The 17642-nt window shown below is 42.3% G+C and overlaps 1 protein-coding gene across 1 annotated transcript in view; it reads left to right on the plus strand.

The window, feature by feature from the left end:
- Positions 1 to 17642, plus strand: part of epg5 (ectopic P-granules autophagy protein 5 homolog (C. elegans)) — a 30180-nt gene that overhangs the window by 4546 nt on the left and 7992 nt on the right. Inside the window, exons 9-39 of the mRNA XM_050051088.1 lie at positions 1087 to 1201; positions 1284 to 1434; positions 1527 to 1682; positions 1773 to 1930; positions 2217 to 2368; positions 2667 to 2807; positions 3272 to 3433; positions 3518 to 3640; positions 3730 to 3992; positions 4444 to 4584; positions 4702 to 4846; positions 5287 to 5484; positions 5908 to 6015; positions 6111 to 6233; positions 7659 to 7825; positions 7931 to 8167; positions 8269 to 8392; positions 8519 to 8663; positions 10097 to 10268; positions 10713 to 10875; positions 10979 to 11121; positions 11223 to 11379; positions 11655 to 11849; positions 11940 to 12153; positions 12790 to 12977; positions 13222 to 13429; positions 13538 to 13613; positions 14772 to 14875; positions 14971 to 15146; positions 15609 to 15827; positions 15927 to 16136. Of these exons, the coding sequence (XP_049907045.1) occupies positions 1087 to 1201; positions 1284 to 1434; positions 1527 to 1682; positions 1773 to 1930; positions 2217 to 2368; positions 2667 to 2807; positions 3272 to 3433; positions 3518 to 3640; positions 3730 to 3992; positions 4444 to 4584; positions 4702 to 4846; positions 5287 to 5484; positions 5908 to 6015; positions 6111 to 6233; positions 7659 to 7825; positions 7931 to 8167; positions 8269 to 8392; positions 8519 to 8663; positions 10097 to 10268; positions 10713 to 10875; positions 10979 to 11121; positions 11223 to 11379; positions 11655 to 11849; positions 11940 to 12153; positions 12790 to 12977; positions 13222 to 13429; positions 13538 to 13613; positions 14772 to 14875; positions 14971 to 15146; positions 15609 to 15827; positions 15927 to 16136 (5034 nt within the window). The remainder of the gene's footprint in view (positions 1 to 1086; positions 1202 to 1283; positions 1435 to 1526; positions 1683 to 1772; positions 1931 to 2216; positions 2369 to 2666; positions 2808 to 3271; positions 3434 to 3517; positions 3641 to 3729; positions 3993 to 4443; positions 4585 to 4701; positions 4847 to 5286; positions 5485 to 5907; positions 6016 to 6110; positions 6234 to 7658; positions 7826 to 7930; positions 8168 to 8268; positions 8393 to 8518; positions 8664 to 10096; positions 10269 to 10712; positions 10876 to 10978; positions 11122 to 11222; positions 11380 to 11654; positions 11850 to 11939; positions 12154 to 12789; positions 12978 to 13221; positions 13430 to 13537; positions 13614 to 14771; positions 14876 to 14970; positions 15147 to 15608; positions 15828 to 15926; positions 16137 to 17642) is intronic.

Here is a 17642-nt window from a genome sequence, read left to right on the forward strand (position 1 = left end):
TATGTCTCTGAGGTTTGTGTCTGATGAATTTGTTCTGTTCTGTTGAGTCACGTCAAGGCTGTTGTGAAAAAGGTGCCAAATAAGCACCTTTGGCTGTTTAAATATCAGTCTGCTGCCTTAAAACGACGTCGGCTGCCAGTACTAATGTGTTGCTTAGGAACCACTCTGTTTTGAGAGCCTCCAAGGAACATAATATTTTGCAAAATAGTAACATTTTAAGACACTATGTATTTTTTTAACTTTCATAAGTGCCCCCACATTTGCTTCCTGCCTTAAAAAATCAGTTGGCTTAAAGGAGCTCATTTTCAGGATCATGCTTGTATTTTGGGTTTCTACTGAAACATGTTTACGTTTACATTTAATGTATTAAGATTACCTCATTAATTGAAACTTTGGCCATGTGTAATATGAATATTTGAGATTGAAATATTGAATATATGACCAAAAATAAGGAACAACGTGATAGAACCCTTTTAATCCATCTATCCATTTTAATCCGCTTATCCAGAGTCAAGTCGCAAGGGCAGCAGGCTGAGCAAAGTACTCCAGATGTTCCTCTCCCAAGCAGTGCTTTCCAGCACCTGCTTGGGAATCCCTCCAGCATGTTCTGAGTCTACCTTGGGGCTTACTACTAGTTGGTCATGCCCTGAAAACCTCAGGAGGCATCCTGATCAGATGCCCAGACCATCTCAGCTGGCCCCTTTTGATGCAAAGGCGCCTGTGGCTCTGCTCCAGCTCCCTCCAGTTGTCTGAGCTCCTCACCCTATCTCTAAGACTGAGCCCAGCCACCCTGCGGAGGAAGCTGATTTCGGCCACTTACATCTGCAATCTCATTCTTTCTGTCACTATCCAAAGCTCATGAGTGAGGATAGGAAAATAGATGGACCGGTAAATCCTCCCTCCCTCTGGCTGTGCCTTGAGAGTAAAACCTAATTAACTGACCAAAAAGGAGCTAGAGGGCCTTGCCCAGATCAGGAACCCATTTAAACAAGTGTAAAATAGAGACTGTCATGATTTATTTTCTTTAAAATGTGCATTATTTGGTCACTTACCTTCTAACTGCATTGCCCTCTCTTCTGTGTTTAGGATGAGGACCCAGACAGCAGCTGGTTGTTGCTCTGTGAGGAGGATCTGATCTCCCTGCTGACCCAGTTCCCGTTCCAGCAGCTCTATTCACACATGCTGGGGATGAGCAAGCAGGGTAAAGGAGTGTATCTGTCCTTCTGTCTGTTGGTTTGTATCACTCATGAACTGAATGAGCTGACACACCACTGTCCTTCCAGGTGTGTATGAACCCCAGGCCTGTTCCAGTCAGAAGATGATGCGTGTTTTTGCTTTTGCCTCCTCGCTCATTGAAATTCTTGCTCTTGGACTACAAACCTACAACAGGGCACGATACAGACAGCTAGTTAAACGAATAGGACACATCATACGGTCAGTGCACCAGCAATATACAGTAGAATTATACATATATGCAGTATGTAACATCAAATATGCAAAATGTTGTCTTTTCTCTTTTACCTCAGAATGACAGTGTGTTATGTCAGCGATCACTGGGCCCAGTATGTGAGTATAACTGGTGCTGATGGATCTCATGGACACTCTCTGTCTTTGGACAAACTGCAACTGGAATATGACAGTCTCTTCCTCAGAGCTGTTTTACATGTACTCAGGAACAAAAGGTGAGGAACTGGCCTCAAGTTTTTATCACCTGGATGTTTTATTTTATTTTATGGGCTTCACACTTATTTTTTTGTGGTCCTCTCTTACAGGTTGGGCATTTGGCTGTTTATGTCCGAGATGCCGTATGGGACTCTGTCCAGCTCTATGCTGTGGAGGGTACTTTATGCTATGCAGTGTGCAGAAACAGCAGGACTGGAGACACTTGGCGCTGCTAGTGACACACGCTCATGCATTCAGGCTCTTAGAGGTACCAGTATACATTCTTAACCTGCACAAAATATCAACTTTTAAATCCTACAAAAGTCTTGAAATGTCTTAAATTCAAATTTATAAATGTTAGGCCTTAAATGTCATAAAATAGTCTTAGATTTGAATCTCTGAGGTTTAAAGTGCAACAGACATGTCTGTAGACACCCTGATATCTATTTCACAAGTATTTTAAAACCAGGTTCTTAAACATGGGTTGTGTTCTTCTTCTCAGTCTGATGTTGACATTTTCCGCCATCATATTTTATTTAATGTGTCTGTTACAGACCCAGAGCACCAGGAGAGGTTTGAGCACTGGCTGTGTGAAGTGAACAGCTCTGATGGCATCTCCCTCCTCACCGCACTGGCACACATGGCCACACCGACTCAGCACTCTGACCCCGCATTCATCACAACCATAACTCTGCTCATGTATCAGGTATGACAAAGAGATGCAGAGAGAAAATACCAGAAGAGACCTGTATAAAACAAAGAAGCAGAATAATGTTGATGTATTACTTAGATATTATACATAGACTACATGAATTAGGACACTGTGTATTTAATGTAGAGTACCCAAGGTAATCAATATGAAAATATTAAGGTAGCATAAAGAAAACATAAAGTTTGAAGGCTATGTAACACTGGTTAAAGATTTATCACCCTGGACCCTTGGTTAAAAAACATACAGTGCCTGTCTTGTTTTCTTCACATTTCTTTTATTGTTTTCACTCCAGGTATCTTATGTGAGTGTGTCTACCAGAGAAACTTACTCTAAAGTTGGGAGGGAGTTGCTGGCTGCCATAGCAACAGCCCATCCCTACGTTATCTCTGTGCTCCTGGAGAGACTGAGAGAGACCATCCAAACTGTGGGAATGGTTGGTATTGTTATTGTACTAAGACTTAAAGGTCCACTGTGTAGGATTTAGGGGCATCTATTGTTAGAAATTGTTATATAATATTCAAAACTATGTTTTCATCAGTGTATAATCACCTGAAATAAAGAATCATTGCATTTTTATTTCTTTAGAATGAGCCATTTAGATCTACATATGGAGCAGGTCCTTTTCCAAGGAGTCAGCCTTATTGTAGCCCAGGTGGGACAAACCAAACGCTGCCTCTATATCGGGCTGTTTGCATCTTTGCGTCAGCCACCATAGTTCTCCTACACGTCTGGCACATAGGAAGAGTATTAGTTCTGCAACCTCAACACTAGCTGCTACTAAATCCTACACACTGGACCTTGAAGTGCATGTAGTTGAGAACATTCAGAGGAAAAAATATCTAATTTGGCACTCAGCTCGAACTCATGAGTTTTTGTTTTGTCTGTGTGTTTTGGTAGGTGGCTTTGTACTTGTGCAAAGAGCTGCCTCTGAGTCTGTGGCAGCCACGTCCAGAGGAGATATGCCTGATCGGAGCCTGGTTGCTTCAGCATCCTCTGTCTGCTGTGGAGAACCGGCTGGCGTGCGTCATACTGGAGGGTCTAAACTGGGGTTACACACAGGTAGTCACTGATTCATAAAAAATGGCGTGCCCAGATATCATGCGCCGATAGTGAGTTTGAAGTTAATCCTGTTTCCTCTCGCAGGACGGCTCCTTGGCCTTGCGTTCATCTCTCCACAGTGAAGTGGCTCTTCTGGTGGCTGAAGCCTATCAGAAGTACCTTACTGACAAACCGTACAGTGGCCTCATATCAGAGGGAATCAAACAGGTGACACATCCACTCTCTGCTCACAGATGCTCAGTGTAAACTGCCACGTGTTGTTTCTCATCTTTCTCTCTCTTTCATCTTCCCTTCAGGTGTCTTACCTTGCCAGTGTTCTTCGTTTGGGGGTATCGCCTGAAGCGTCTTTTAGTCAGTGGGCATGGCAACTGTTGCTAAGGCTGAAGCTCCATGGCAATTCACAGAACCCTAAAGGAGCCTGGTCTGTCCCTGCTTTGGCATCCAACCCACCTCCAGAGCTTACACACAGTCCCAGCATGCACTCTGTTATCAGGGCTGTAAAAGCAGGCATTCCGATTGGATGCTACCTGTCCATCGCCATGACAGCAGTTGGACATAGGTTTGTACCAATGACTGTATAAAAAAATGGATGATGCGTCTGCCAGCTGCCATCTTGACACACCCAGCTGTCAGTCATGATGTCAGACCCCTTTTTATACCATCAATTAACTAATTAAAACCAAATGTAAAAAAGGCAAAGACTTGGACAAGTATCAGCACGATAAAAACTACTTTGGGAAAAGTTTATTTGCACGTACTTTATACTGATCTTTTAGTTTGGCCCATGCCCCAACCACCAACATGGAGGCAGAGCTTATGACCTATACTGCAGCTAGCCACTAGGGGGTGATCAAGAGGTTTTGGCTTCACTTCTGGGGAGCCGTCATGTCATCCATCTTTATATTCAGTCTATCGTTTGTACTCACTCACACAATGCCTCATGCTTGTGGTTGATTCATACACATAATTAGAATTGAATCTCCTGTGGATTTTCTTTTATTCCTTTCCAGTCTGGAACACTTTTGTACCGATGGAGTCGGATTGTTGAAGAGTCTCATTCAATCTCGCCACCTGAGAGCTGCTGTGCATCTACTTGACAACATCCTACCCCCAACCTACCCTCTCAGCTTCTACCTGCTCAGCAACGCTCAGTGAGAAAGATGCAAGCTTCACAAACAGCCCATAAAAGATATCTATTGCAGCAGCTATTGTATCTCCAATACTTAAATGTACTTTTGCCTCTATTGTCATCTCTCTGTTTATGTCAGGTTTGTAAGCTGTATCCAGTTGTTCCTACAGTACGACAGCGTGTGTCCTCAAGGTGTGACACAGCAAGTCACTCACCGAGTCGCGCCACTCCTCACAGGAACCACCTATGGAGACAATGTCCGACTGCTTAACAGTGTCATTCAGGTTCGTCACAACAAGCTTTAATGGTAAAGATGTCTTACAGATCTTCAGATCTTCTGTAATGGTTTTGAAAAAGATGGAAAATTACCATAAATATTTTTAGGTTTGGAATGAATGTAGAAACAGACTGCACTGTATTTACTCTGTGTTTGTATGCAAGTGTCAGTAATATCATGAGCCAGTAGTCAGGAGGAAAATCATTGAAATTTTACTCCGGAAAAATTGCTGGTATCTTGTACACAAAATAAACTGCATGAGGCTTATTTGCACCTTTGATATAGGTTTTAATCTCTCAACATTTCCCGAAGATTTGGTAAAAATACAAAAAAGATGGCTCAAATTGTTCAGCAAAAGCATTTTTCGAAATTAGTGTAAGTTGTTTTAACCCCTACATCTCTTCAAACAAAAGAGGACATGAACAAATGTGTGTTTTAATCTTCCAGAGTCATGTGGTAGAGAGCTCACAGCCCGGTCGTGTTGGTGCTGCAGCAGTGCTGGAGTTTTGGGTGGGGATTTTGACTCAGCAGAACATGTGGTATCGGGACAAGACAGTCCTGTTCCTCATGGATCAGATCTGCTGTGCAGCATTCACACGCCATCAGGAGGAATGTGTGCAGAAACTTCTGTACCAGCAGCATAAGGTATTAATCAGTAGTGTTGGAGGTTTGCATTATTTAGGGACTCTTTGTGTCTCACAGGTGCAGATACTGAATTTAGCACTGCAAACTGCCTTCGGTAATATTAGAAAGATAAATATTATATTAACATTAAGGTTTCATACATTGCCATAGAAGCAAGAGGCTGGTGGTGAGGGGTGTTGAACAATTGCCTTTAATCCATTAAGCTTTGATGTTTACTGTTGTGCAGGCAGCATCTGGTTCATTCACGCTTTGATAAAACTGATCTGGTATCATTTATATTCCAAAAGTATAAGCATGCCAACTGTGAGTCACCAGTAAAATGCCTCATTAGAAAACTTCAGCGACCACTGACTGAATAAGGCTGAACAGACTCAGCGACACCAACAATAGCTGAAAATTTTCCCGTTTTCATACCTCATGCAGAATGCCTTGGGTTACCATGGAGATCGGGGTCTGCTCTCCTCTCTGGTTGGCTGGATCGCTGGAAATGCCACGCCCTCATTCATAGAGGGCCAATCCCTGAGTGCGGAGGTAAGGGTTCCCACTGCATCGACAGTACGTGCAAGTACTCTTGATCACATTAGTAAAGTTCCCAGTCCTGACAGGTGTTGTCTGTGTGTTTGTAGGTTTGGTTCGCCTGGCTGGTGCTGAATATGGAGGGCGTGTTTGAGGAAGACTCTCAGCTGAGACGCTGTGTTGAACATGAGCTCCTGTCAGAGCCCAACATTTCCCCAGAACAAGCCTTAAAGGTATTTCGACACACACCCAAAAATATATTTATTTGTTACAGTGGAAATATCAGCATTATTGTTATTTATAGCAAGTGTTCAGTATCACTTGGCACAGAGAATTAACAAGACGATACCCAGAACAGGACACAGTCAGTGGAGGAGAGAATGTTGCACAACTTTCCTCTGTATGACATTTGACTAAACATAAACAGAGTGTTTGCAAGGTCAAAGGGCAGTGACAGGGTTGTGAGTATTTTGCAGTGTAAGGCCTCATTAGGGAAAAATATCCTAACTGCTTGTCCTATCTTAACTTAAGGTCCAAAGGTGGGAAAAATCCTGTCTTCCTATGACTCATTGCTGTGTCTACCTCAGATCTCTCACCTTGTCTTAACTTAAGGCATCCTCACTGTAACTGCAAGTCTGATTCCTTAATCGGCACTCGTCTGCAGTAGAATTAAGGGGGGAGCTCAAAAAGCCTGGAATGAAGAGTTAAGTTTAGTTTAGTTTAGCTTATTTGCACATGCATCTATAGAAAATACAGGAAAAAATAAATTAAGAGTTCAAACATTGTGCAGGAGAGGTTAGAAGCCAAAAATGGCTGATGAAGACACCTCCCCTATTAAATAACAACAATCCTACATAAAATGAAAAAGAGAAAAGTGAAGATTGCATAATTAAACAAGAGTTCCTGACTAAGAAGTAAAACAAAATTGTTAGAGATGCCCAATTTACAAAAACAACAACCTAATTACAAATGAATCAATTGAGTGTTAAAATCTTTGCAAATTAGAGTCATTTTCAGATGTTTTTTTAATAACAATAATGTAGATGATGATTGTAGAGATGGAAGTAGGAATGAAAAGTTTTGAAGGGTTTTTTTTTGCATTTTTTTAATTATTTCTAAGTAGTGAGTGCTATAACTAAATTAAAATTGGCTAAATCAATATATTGAAAGACTGAACTGGGTATTAAGTTCAGTCAATAGGTGCTGTACGTGCTCCTCAGAACTGTCCTCCTCTCAGAGCATCCCTTTGGATCAGCAGAGGCAGCTCATCCCATAATGGTGTTGGTTTAGAAAGCCCCTGCACGTGGATTTGTCCAGACCTAACAACAGTGCTGCTGCTTTTTTTTCCAGATATTTTGAATTTAGAACAGGGTCTTTGACATCCTAATATAAGATTCCTCATTTAGGGAATCCCTAAGTTAGGGCTGTTCTGTGATGAATAAATTCCTGTCCAAAGAAAAGATGGGATTTTCTCCTAAAAGCAGTGAGGAAACCTGTTTCTGTAATAGCGGGGGGAAAAAACGAAATGTCATAAGCTGAGAAAAGATAGGATTTCAGATTTAGGAAGTTTCTGTGATGAGGCCCCAGATGTAGTGCTGATTCATAATCCTGAATGCTGTATGAAGATATGGTTAACAGTGTGTTTGTGTCTGAGCCAGAAGGCGCAGCAGAGGCTGAAGCTGCCCGTAGCACCATCTCTGCAGCGGCTGCAGGTGTACCGCTGGGCGTGTCAGGCTTTAGCCACACCCCCTGACCACCCCCTCCTTCCCTTGGTCTGGCAGAAGTTCCTACAGCTCTACCTCAGACAGCCAGGACCGGAGTATGGGTACGGTGCACACATACGCAGTAGTATCTTTAGCTCAAGACACCAAGAATTAGACCAAACCCAAGTGAAGGTACCATGTCTTTTTCTGTATGTGTCGTCCACCAGGCTGGCTGCAGGTGGATGTATTGGTCGAAGGTTCTTCCAGGCCTCTTCTCAGGCCGTTTTACTCAGAGACTTGAGACAGAGACTACAGGAGGTCTCAGATTTCCACCATGCTGCCAGCCAGGCCCTCAGGGTGCCCCCACCACACACACCTTCATCAGACAGCCAAGGCGACGAAAGCCCTGACAATCCCCGTCCCCCTTACCTCACTTCACCTCAGCTACACACAGAGCTGGTCAGGTAGGTGCACTCAAGTACATTCCTTCCTGTTGTTCGGCAGGTAGTAGTAGCCATTAGTGCAATTACAGGCTCTCAGATCTCAGCTAATTGGTTGCCTACAGGTTGTTTGGTGTATTTGCCGTATGGCTGGATGATGAGACTCTGCAGAAGCAGGAAGTATACCTTCCCTCTCTTCCTCCGGAGTATGAACCACACAGACTGGCACAGGTGATGCAGCGGCAGCAGGTGGGTTTGGCGTAATATGTGTTTACATTTATGAATGAAAATCATGTTGTACAAGAGGTTAGTTAAACCTTATTGTGGAGTCTTGCATCATTACATTTGTATGTGTGTTGTCATGTTTTGTTGTAGGAACTGTGGCTGGAGTTTATTGACCAGGAGCGTCTGCAGTATGATGAGAGAGAGGTTCTCTCTCTGTGGGAAAAGGTTCAGAGTGAGCCAATCTTCTTACAGGCCCAAAACCCCGGCTTCACTGACTACACCAGCCTCAACAATGGTACAGAGCCAAAATATGATTTGCTTTTTATCACTCCCAAACAGAAGTCTAAACAAACTCAGCTATGCTGCTGGAGGCAATGTGCAGAAATCATGGTCGATCATGCTCATGTTTTTTGGTCTTGTCCTTGTATTCAGACTTACTGGAGGGAAGTAGAAACAGTCATCTGGGTTTTAGTATCACATTCACATCCCTATCTCGGACATATGCCTGACAGGCCAAGTAAAGATGGAGTCTACTTCTTAAAGACCTTGCTGTTAGCAAGTAAAAATGTCATCATTAAATACTGGCTCCAGGAATACTGCCCCTCTGCAGGCCTCTATGTCAATAGTGTTAAACATCTACATCTTCTAGAACAGGGGTGTCAAACATACGGCCCAGGGGCCAGAACTAGCCCACCAAAGGGTCCAATCCGGCCCACTGGATGACTTTGCACACCTCATACTGATGCACTTGTGAAGGCTAAGAGGTGTTAGGTTTTAACAGTGAGTAGATACTTCATGTAACCTCAGAGGCTTTTCTGCCCCGACCAGAATACAGCTCTCTAAATTATCAATGAATACTTACTGTAGTCATTTTTAAAGATATTGAACATTGTGCAAAATATGGTCAACCAGCAGCTTCAGTACAAAAGAATCTGTACCAAACTTCTATCTTAAAACAATATGGGTGGCACCCTGCTGCTGAGGCACTGACAAAACTTCTGTAAACGGTTTGTAAGGCAGGGGATGACTTAACGTGCTTCTTCAACAGCTTCTACTTTAGTGGGAAATTATGAAAGAGATGCCCATGTAATCAAATTGAGTAGCAGACTGACTGAGGATATCGTGGGCTGTTCATCATCTGTTTTGTAAATGAATGAAGGTTTTCAGAATCTTTACACTAAAAAAGGGAAACATTTGAAGGGGTCGTTATTTATAGGTTATTATGTAATGGTTGTGCTGATCACCCACTGGAGAGTGGAGATCAAACTGGACTGTATGTGGCCCCTGAACTAAAATGAGTATGACACCCCTGGACTACTCCATACAACTCCAAAAAATCTGTGGAAAAATTGTGTGTTTATTTAACCAATGAGACAGATTTTTCATGATTATCGTACATACCGAGCACATTATTTTATTTTAGATTAGGTAAATTTGCCTTGATGTACTGATCATCCCATCATTACACATTTGTTTGGGTTTTTTTTATTGTTGTTGTTTTTTGCTTTTCATGTACTGTCCTTGAAATGTGAAAAATGTTGGGACTTAAAAAGTATAAAACAAACAAAAAGAAATGGTACAGTGCCAAAATTGATAGTCTAGATTCAAAATATTATGAAAACCTCTGCAGACATGCAGTGGTAAATGTAAAAGTGAACAAACATAATGTCTGATAATGAGTTTTGTTGGTAGTTACTAGTTTTGATGTTGTGCTTTGTGTACGTGCAGCAAGGGAGCGTATCCTGTCCAACCTGCAGAAGCATCCAGTTCCCCGTCCAGCTCCAGAGCTGCAGCAGCAGAAGCCTCCAGTAGCTGAAGTCCCCACCACCTGCCTCACTGACTCTAAAGCTGCTGCTGAACTGCTGCGGCAGGACCTCAGCATCCTGCAGGACCAGGCCAGGTACAAACATTACGACATTTCCACATCAACAGTGCGGGGTTTGCACAAGGTGTTTGAAATGCTTGAGTTGTGAGGGGGAAAATTCAAATAGTGGAATACTAGAGTGAAGTAAAAATAAACTATTATGTGTGGGACATTGCCCGTCCTGTGCGTCAAGTAACCCTTCACTGAATAGATCACATTTATTTGTATTAAATCAAAAATTAGTGTTGAAAATAAACTATTTTCTTCAAGTGAAGTCCTTGAAAATGAAAAAATAGTGCTTGAAGAAGTACTTGAGGGTCCTTAAATATCATTTTGTAATTTATGTATGAACCCTTTCACAGAGTGCAAACATACATACGAAGAAATGTGCTGAATAGTTCAGACTCAAACACCACACATCAGACCAAAAATCACAAAGCTAAGCACTAATTATGAAATATTTGTTCACCTTGGTGTCAGGATTGCAGTGGCACGTGAAGCCCAGCAGGTGGCAATGGAGCAGGAGCTGCTGGAGAGCCTTCCTCTGCTGTATAAGAACACACCGGAGCAGGTCACCATGACCCTGGAGTGTAAAGGAAAGGGCGGGCAGCCGTGTCAGGGACCTGCAAACATCAGTGTCACAGTACGACCACAAAAACCACACAGCGGCAGCAGTTTAGTACATGTTATCATTTCTAATCTGTGAAATATTTATGTGTTTGTGTGTGGTCTCTGTCACTGCATAGTGTGAGCGGGTCCAGAGACAAGAGGCAGTGCAGACGCAGATAACGTCACTGCGCAGGGACGTCAAGAAGCTTCAAGCCGACGCCATGGCTCCTCCACCTCAAGGCCTGGCCCAGGCTGCTGTCCACACTGAGAACTTTATCACGTCAGTATTAATGTTTTGTTCTACTGAGAGACAAAAAAAAAAAGCAAGAACATCATCACAATAAATATGAGTTTGGTAATAAACAGACATCTGTTGCTCAGGGCTTTGGTGAATATGTATAAGGGACAGAAGTCACCCGCCGTGCAGCATGTTGGCGTGTCAGCCTTCTACCAGGTGGTCTCCTTTGTGTGTGAAGACACACTGCGACATCCCCCAACACGCCAGTACCTCTCCTCCTGTGTGGAGATACTGGGACAGGTACGCGTACGTACACACACACACACACACACATAGCAGTACAAGGCCTATTTCAAGCATTGTCTAGCTTTAAAGTGGCATGCCCTAATAGGCTAAAGGAGCAAATATGCATTAGTAGGATTTGTGAAAGGATTCACCCACAAAATGACTCACCTTTACTCACCTCATGACCACCAATTGATTAAAAAGAGCAGGTTAACTCTCTCATTACACTCTCTGTAAATGAATAAGATTTGCTTGAATTGACTGGCATTGTACTCTTGTTTTATGTCCAGGTGTTTATCCAGGGCAATCCAGAGGAATGTAGTCGTGTTCTGAAGACAATCCTGGAGCAGAGGCGTCTCTGCCCACTCATTTCACCTTTCTTCACCCCCAATTCAGCACCCAATCAGCTCGTCTTTCTCTACCAAGACGTGGTGACATCTTTACACCTTGACAGCGCCGATGTCATCTTCATGCTACTCACAAAGGTTGGCGTAGACACACATGCAACCCAGTGAGGGAATATGATATCTATCTAAAGCCGTTATAGTAACCCACCTTTGTCTCTCCCCCTGTAGTTTGACTTGTCCCAGTGGCTGAATGAAGCCCACCCTGTGTTTTCGGAGAGGACCCGTTTGCTGGAGTTGGTCCACGGAGCTCTCTGTGTCTGCGGCAGAGACCCTGAGCCTGAACTTCTCACGCCTTTTCACCTTTTCACTAAACACTGGACCTGGCTTTTACGCCACCATTTCCCTGATCATTACAGTGACTGTCTGCGTCTGCTTATGACCAGTAAGTGTGTGTGTCTGTGTGTGTGCGTGTGTCTTTGTGTAAAGACTGCCCAACTAAATCTGATGATTCATATCATTAACTCATTAAGCCACAACGTGAATCATCATTTACTCAAACCATTAGAAACTATTTTTCAATCTCCTCCTTGAATAATTGCCTATAGAACATCACATAATGAAAGGTTAGACCACATTAGACTGCACAATAGTACAGAATGAAAATCAACTATCAAAGACTTGCATGAACAGCAGGGTTTTTTTCCTGTTATATTACACATTGCCTGGAAATGCACTTAAAAGCAAACGCTGTTTTAGTCCTGCTGTTGCTCATTCAAGTGATTCATCAAAACACATTCATCCTTCTGAAAGAATGCCTCCTACTCATCTTCCCACCAACAAAAGATAAAATTAATTAATTTAAGAAAATTAAAGTTAGCTGAATCATTCCATCAAGCTGAAAATCCGTCTCCGGAAGTGTGTGTCTAGTTGAGGGTTTTATCAAGACAGAATTTAGGTCCCCATGAGATAAAATGATTGCAAATGAAGGCACAGATTTGAAATCGGATATCAGATGAAGAATTTTTGATTCAGATGTTTGATTCTCTCCAACAATCAAAGCATTTCCTAACCTCACCAGGCTCCTCAGACCAGTTGCTGAGTCCAGAGTGCTGGAAGGTCACTCTGCGAGTGCTGGGCTGCTTACCTCCGTCCCGCAATACCAAGAGCAAAGCGGAACAAACGCTCAGTGCGACTGATGTCTCCGGCCGTGCTGTCGGACCCCTGGCTTCTCCCTACAGATCCCCCATCAGCCTCTCCCCTCAGCAGGTAACTCATGTTGGTGTTGCTGTTCACAGATTCTTACAAAGTATCATTCTATCTGTCTCATTAAAGAGGAACTATTATACTCATTTTCAGAGTCATACTTACGTCTACATATGTTTACCTCATTATTAAAGACTCATTGTAACACTACAAAATGCAAAATACAAGCCTAATAGGTTGAATTGAATGATGCCTAACATTCATTGCTAATTCAGCCACGCTGCGTGATTTCATTGCTTTCCAAAAGGTGGATGAGACAGTTGAGTGGCTGAGTGATTACTTCCTGCGGAGTCGCCTCAATAAGCCAGACCTTCGCAGTTTCGGCCTCTACTCAGCCTGGACTCCCTACATCGGTGATGTTGTTTCCTTCTGGGACCACTTGATTGGCTGTCTAATCAGCATGCACCTCAGCAGCTGTACCAGAGAGTCAGTGGGCAGCAGCAAGATAATGAAAGGTAACTGCTAAATGTCAGCACATGTTGAGGACAGTAATACTTGAGATCATAAAAACACTTCAACAGATTTAGTGTTATCAATGTCAAATGTGTCTTGCACTCTCACAGCTCTGCAGGACCTTCACAGCAAGATTGTGAAGTTATTTAAGCCGTGGATCTTTCCTCTGGACACTGATGATGGCGGGTAAGCATGGCACACCCTCAGATCTCGTGCAGATGGTGGGTTAGATGTTGTCAGAGAGGCAGATGTGACACAGATGTGAGCACAGACAGAGCCAAATCCAGAGAGGGCTGCAGACCAAAAATATTAACATTCCACAGGTTTTTACAGATGTAATCTTTGCCTCTTTGTGAGCAGATAGCAGATGATTATGTTGTCGTCACAGTCGTTAGCTTAGTGAACGAGCAGTGTTTTTTTTTTTTTAAAGGGGACCTTTTATGCTCATTTTCAGGTTCATACTTGTGTTTTGGGTCTCTATTAGAACATGTTTACATACTATAATGTTTAAAAAAAATCCTCATACTGTCTGTGCTGGAACACCTGTATTAATCCTCTGTCTGAGACACTCCATTTTAGTGCCCATCTCTTTAAGTCCCTTACGGAAAAAGAACAGTCTTCTCTAATTGGTAAGCATTTCCTAGTCTTCCATATCCTGGCGTCTCTGCAGGCAGGAGAATAATGGCGGCACTTTCTACAGCTTCTAAACCTAAATCTTCATTTCTGGACATGTTCCAACACAATTACAATCTAAAATTAGGAACACTTAACAACATTGCCAACCAGAATTACTTCTTTCCTTGGCATTAGCGTGTAGCTACATGTACCAGTGTAGGCTAAATAATGTAAACTCTTGCAGTAGCGTGCCTGGAGCAGATGACCATATAAAGAAATCTGTCACAAGCTGACATCAGCTTGTCTTGAAGCAGAAAAAAAATATCAAAAAGAGTATTTAGAACAGACTGAAGCTCAGAGGGATTACTTTTCCATACATTTACCTCATTATTTAAATTTTTGGCCATGTTTAATACAGACATCCAACATGGATACACTATATGTATGACAGAAAATAAGGAAAGGCATATTAGGTCCCCTTTAAATCTCTGAAGATTGCTATACACATCACAAAATAAACCACAAACACAACGCTGCTCAGAGAGAAAAGACCAAATTAGATGTTTACTTCTGAGTTTTAAGTCACAATAAAATCTCTCGTGTGGCCTGAGATGTGTACTGTGATTCTCCGGGTCGATGCAAAGAGAGCGGTTTAGTGCTTTCCAGGGTAAGGCAAATGAAAAACAAAGAGGATGTCAATATCTATGTCTCTGTGTCTCTGTGTCTCAGTAACCTGAAGTGTTACCCCTGGCTGGAGACAGACGCGAGTGCGGCAGGATGTCTGGTTGGCCTGTACGCTCAACTCACCGACACACTGCATCACAAGTTCAGAGGTGGGTTTCTAGCAGTCCTGTGTTCACACATGCATGAGTGTGTACCGTTAAACTTTCTGTGTGTGTGTGTGTGTGTGTGTGTGTATATGTTGCAGATCGCTTGGTCCCTGGCCAGAGAGGCGCATTGTGGCTGTGTATGATGCAGTACTGTCAGAGCTGCACCTCTCCCCGTACACCCGAGTACCTTCTGTACCTGTACCACACACACCTCCGCAGCCTGCCCTGGAGACACCTTCACCCCGACACTCAGATAATGGAGCAGCTCTTCAATGTGAGACACTCTGCCCTCCGACTCTTAACCTCCGACCGCAGACACTGCACACTGATCTAGACATGCATAACACAGGGGAGCCTGTTTATTATAGAAGTCAGTCCTTGGCCTTGAGTTCCTATTATTAGTCTGACTTCTCTGTTCCTGGAATCAAGCTCCTGTCTTTCAAGACCCTCTCGAGGCTGCTATAAACAAGCTGCACAGATTAAATAAGTCATCTTAATTAACAGAGATACATTACAACAGATTTATAATTAGGATATTCTTAATACTTTCAAGATAAGTGGATTATAAATTTAGCAATGAATGTGCATCTTACGTAAGTAGGAGTCAAACATATAGTCAGATATCATACATGTTTTGAGTACAATCGGTTGAGACCCAGGATATTTGTTGTGTTTGTAGTTCTGTGTTTTGACGGAGAGGATTTCTGTTAATTTTCTCTCCTTTCTGTGCCTGCAGGTGGAGAGAGGAAGCCCCAAGAGCTGCTTTCTCTTTCTAGGAGAGGTGTTGTGTGAAGTCAACTGGCTCAGCGTCCTGAGTGACCACTTACAAACACCCCCCACCTCAACAACATATCCGACTCTACCAGACACTCAGAAGGAGTCACACACCATGTTAGTTTATCTATTATACATGCTAGTTTTTCTGGCAAAGGAGGATCAAATCCTGAGTCAACAGGTGAGTCCAGAATATTTTAGTTTCTCATGAAGGCCAGACTTTCTGTTCCTTCTTCATTTATTCTGTTTTTGTTTGGTTTTTTTCATCCTCCACCTCCAGGACTCCCCTCTACTTAGTCTTTTGGTCCAATCCACCTCTCTGCCCTGGCACCAACTGGACCTGTCCTCATACCAGGGCATTCTGGGATATGTCAGCACCCACTACCCTCCCTCCCTGCTGCTCAGTACTGATTCTGCGCCTCAGCTGCTGCTGAAATCACTGCGCAGTGCTGCTGGTCTCCACCCCCGCCCTAATGAAGCTCCACACAGGGTGAGACAATATAGACATGTTTGTTTTACAGGTCAAATCCCAAGTTTAGTAAAGCAAAGGGACAGTTCACCCCAAAATCTAAAATACATATTTTTCCTCTTATCAGTTGTGCTGTTTATCAGCCTAGATTGATTTTGATTGGTTTGAATTGCCGAGTGTTTGAGATATCAGCTGTAGAGATGTCTGCCTTCTCACAGCAACTCACACCTAAACAATCTAGACTGATAAACAGCACTACAAGAGGAAAAATATGTGGTTTTGATTTGGGGGTGAACTGTCCCTTTAAGTTCTAAATTGAGTTCTAGCTGCAGTACATTCAAGTGGGTTTCATCTCCCAAATTTAAGCTCTGTTCGTTGCAGGTGGCAGCCGAGTCAAGGGTTAAAACCCATAAATGTATAAAGAAAATACTCACTTATAATGTACATGCAGTATATTGGACATTTTTTAAATTGGTCAATCAATAATTCATAAGTCCATGAATAAATGAATGAAAACTAATGCTAAGATTTCTTGTGAGTCAACTTGTTGGTTGAATGGAGATACTAGTCACAGTATAACTCTCGTTGAATAACTGTATGATGCAGAGGAGTCCTAAGGTTGAAGAATATAAGAATTAATGCGCTTCCTATATCTGCAACTACTCTGCCCCGGGCAGATACATCCTGTGTAAAAGTGGGAGGCTTGGAACATCCGTATTAAATTTAGACTTAAAGAATTCAGTTTCCTTTGCCAGCTCTGTATCACCAAATTACATAAATGTAACACTTTAATCCTTACAGTTGCTGTTGACGTAGAGCAGCAGAAGGCAATTTCATACACCACTTGATAATGCTCCAAAGTAGATGGATTTTGGCAAAATATACTTCCAGGCTTTACTGTACACAGAAACACTCTAAGATCCAGAAATGTATTCTCGCTTTAATTTTATCAACTCCACTCCTAAAACATGCTGCCAAACATTTGTACTACTTATTACACCAGAAATTATATGCATGAAAATATGTGGAAATTAGATGCGTACTAACTGAAACTAACTGCAGATATCTGAAATTAATTAAGGCATTTACCTTTGGTAAGGTTAACATATTTTACCTCAAGAGTCAGATTTCATCTTTCTTTTTCACTTTAAAAAGTCTTTCTGGATAAGATAAACTGCATATAAAGCAGTAATAATTAATAAATGATGTAATGCTTAAATATTATTTGAAAGAATCCAAATAATGCCTGCATTTTACCTTGATTTTAACTGCTTTAGGGGGCAGGAGCTCTTAGTTTGGGGACACATACTTATACAGTGGTGTGAAAAAGTGTTTGCCCCTTTCCTGATTTCTTACTTTTTTGCATGTTTTCCGCACTTAAATGTTTCAGATCATCAAACAAATTTAAACATTAGTCAAAGATAACACAAGTAAACACAAAATGCAGTTTTTAAATGAAGGGTCTTATTAATGAGGAAGAAAAAAATCCAAAGCTACATGGCCCTGTGTGAAAAAGTGTTTGCCCCC

The sequence above is a fragment of the Epinephelus moara genome, chromosome 8 (assembly GCF_006386435.1).
Source record: "Epinephelus moara isolate mb chromosome 8, YSFRI_EMoa_1.0, whole genome shotgun sequence".
Classification (NCBI taxonomy): Eukaryota; Metazoa; Chordata; class Actinopteri; order Perciformes; family Serranidae; genus Epinephelus; species Epinephelus moara.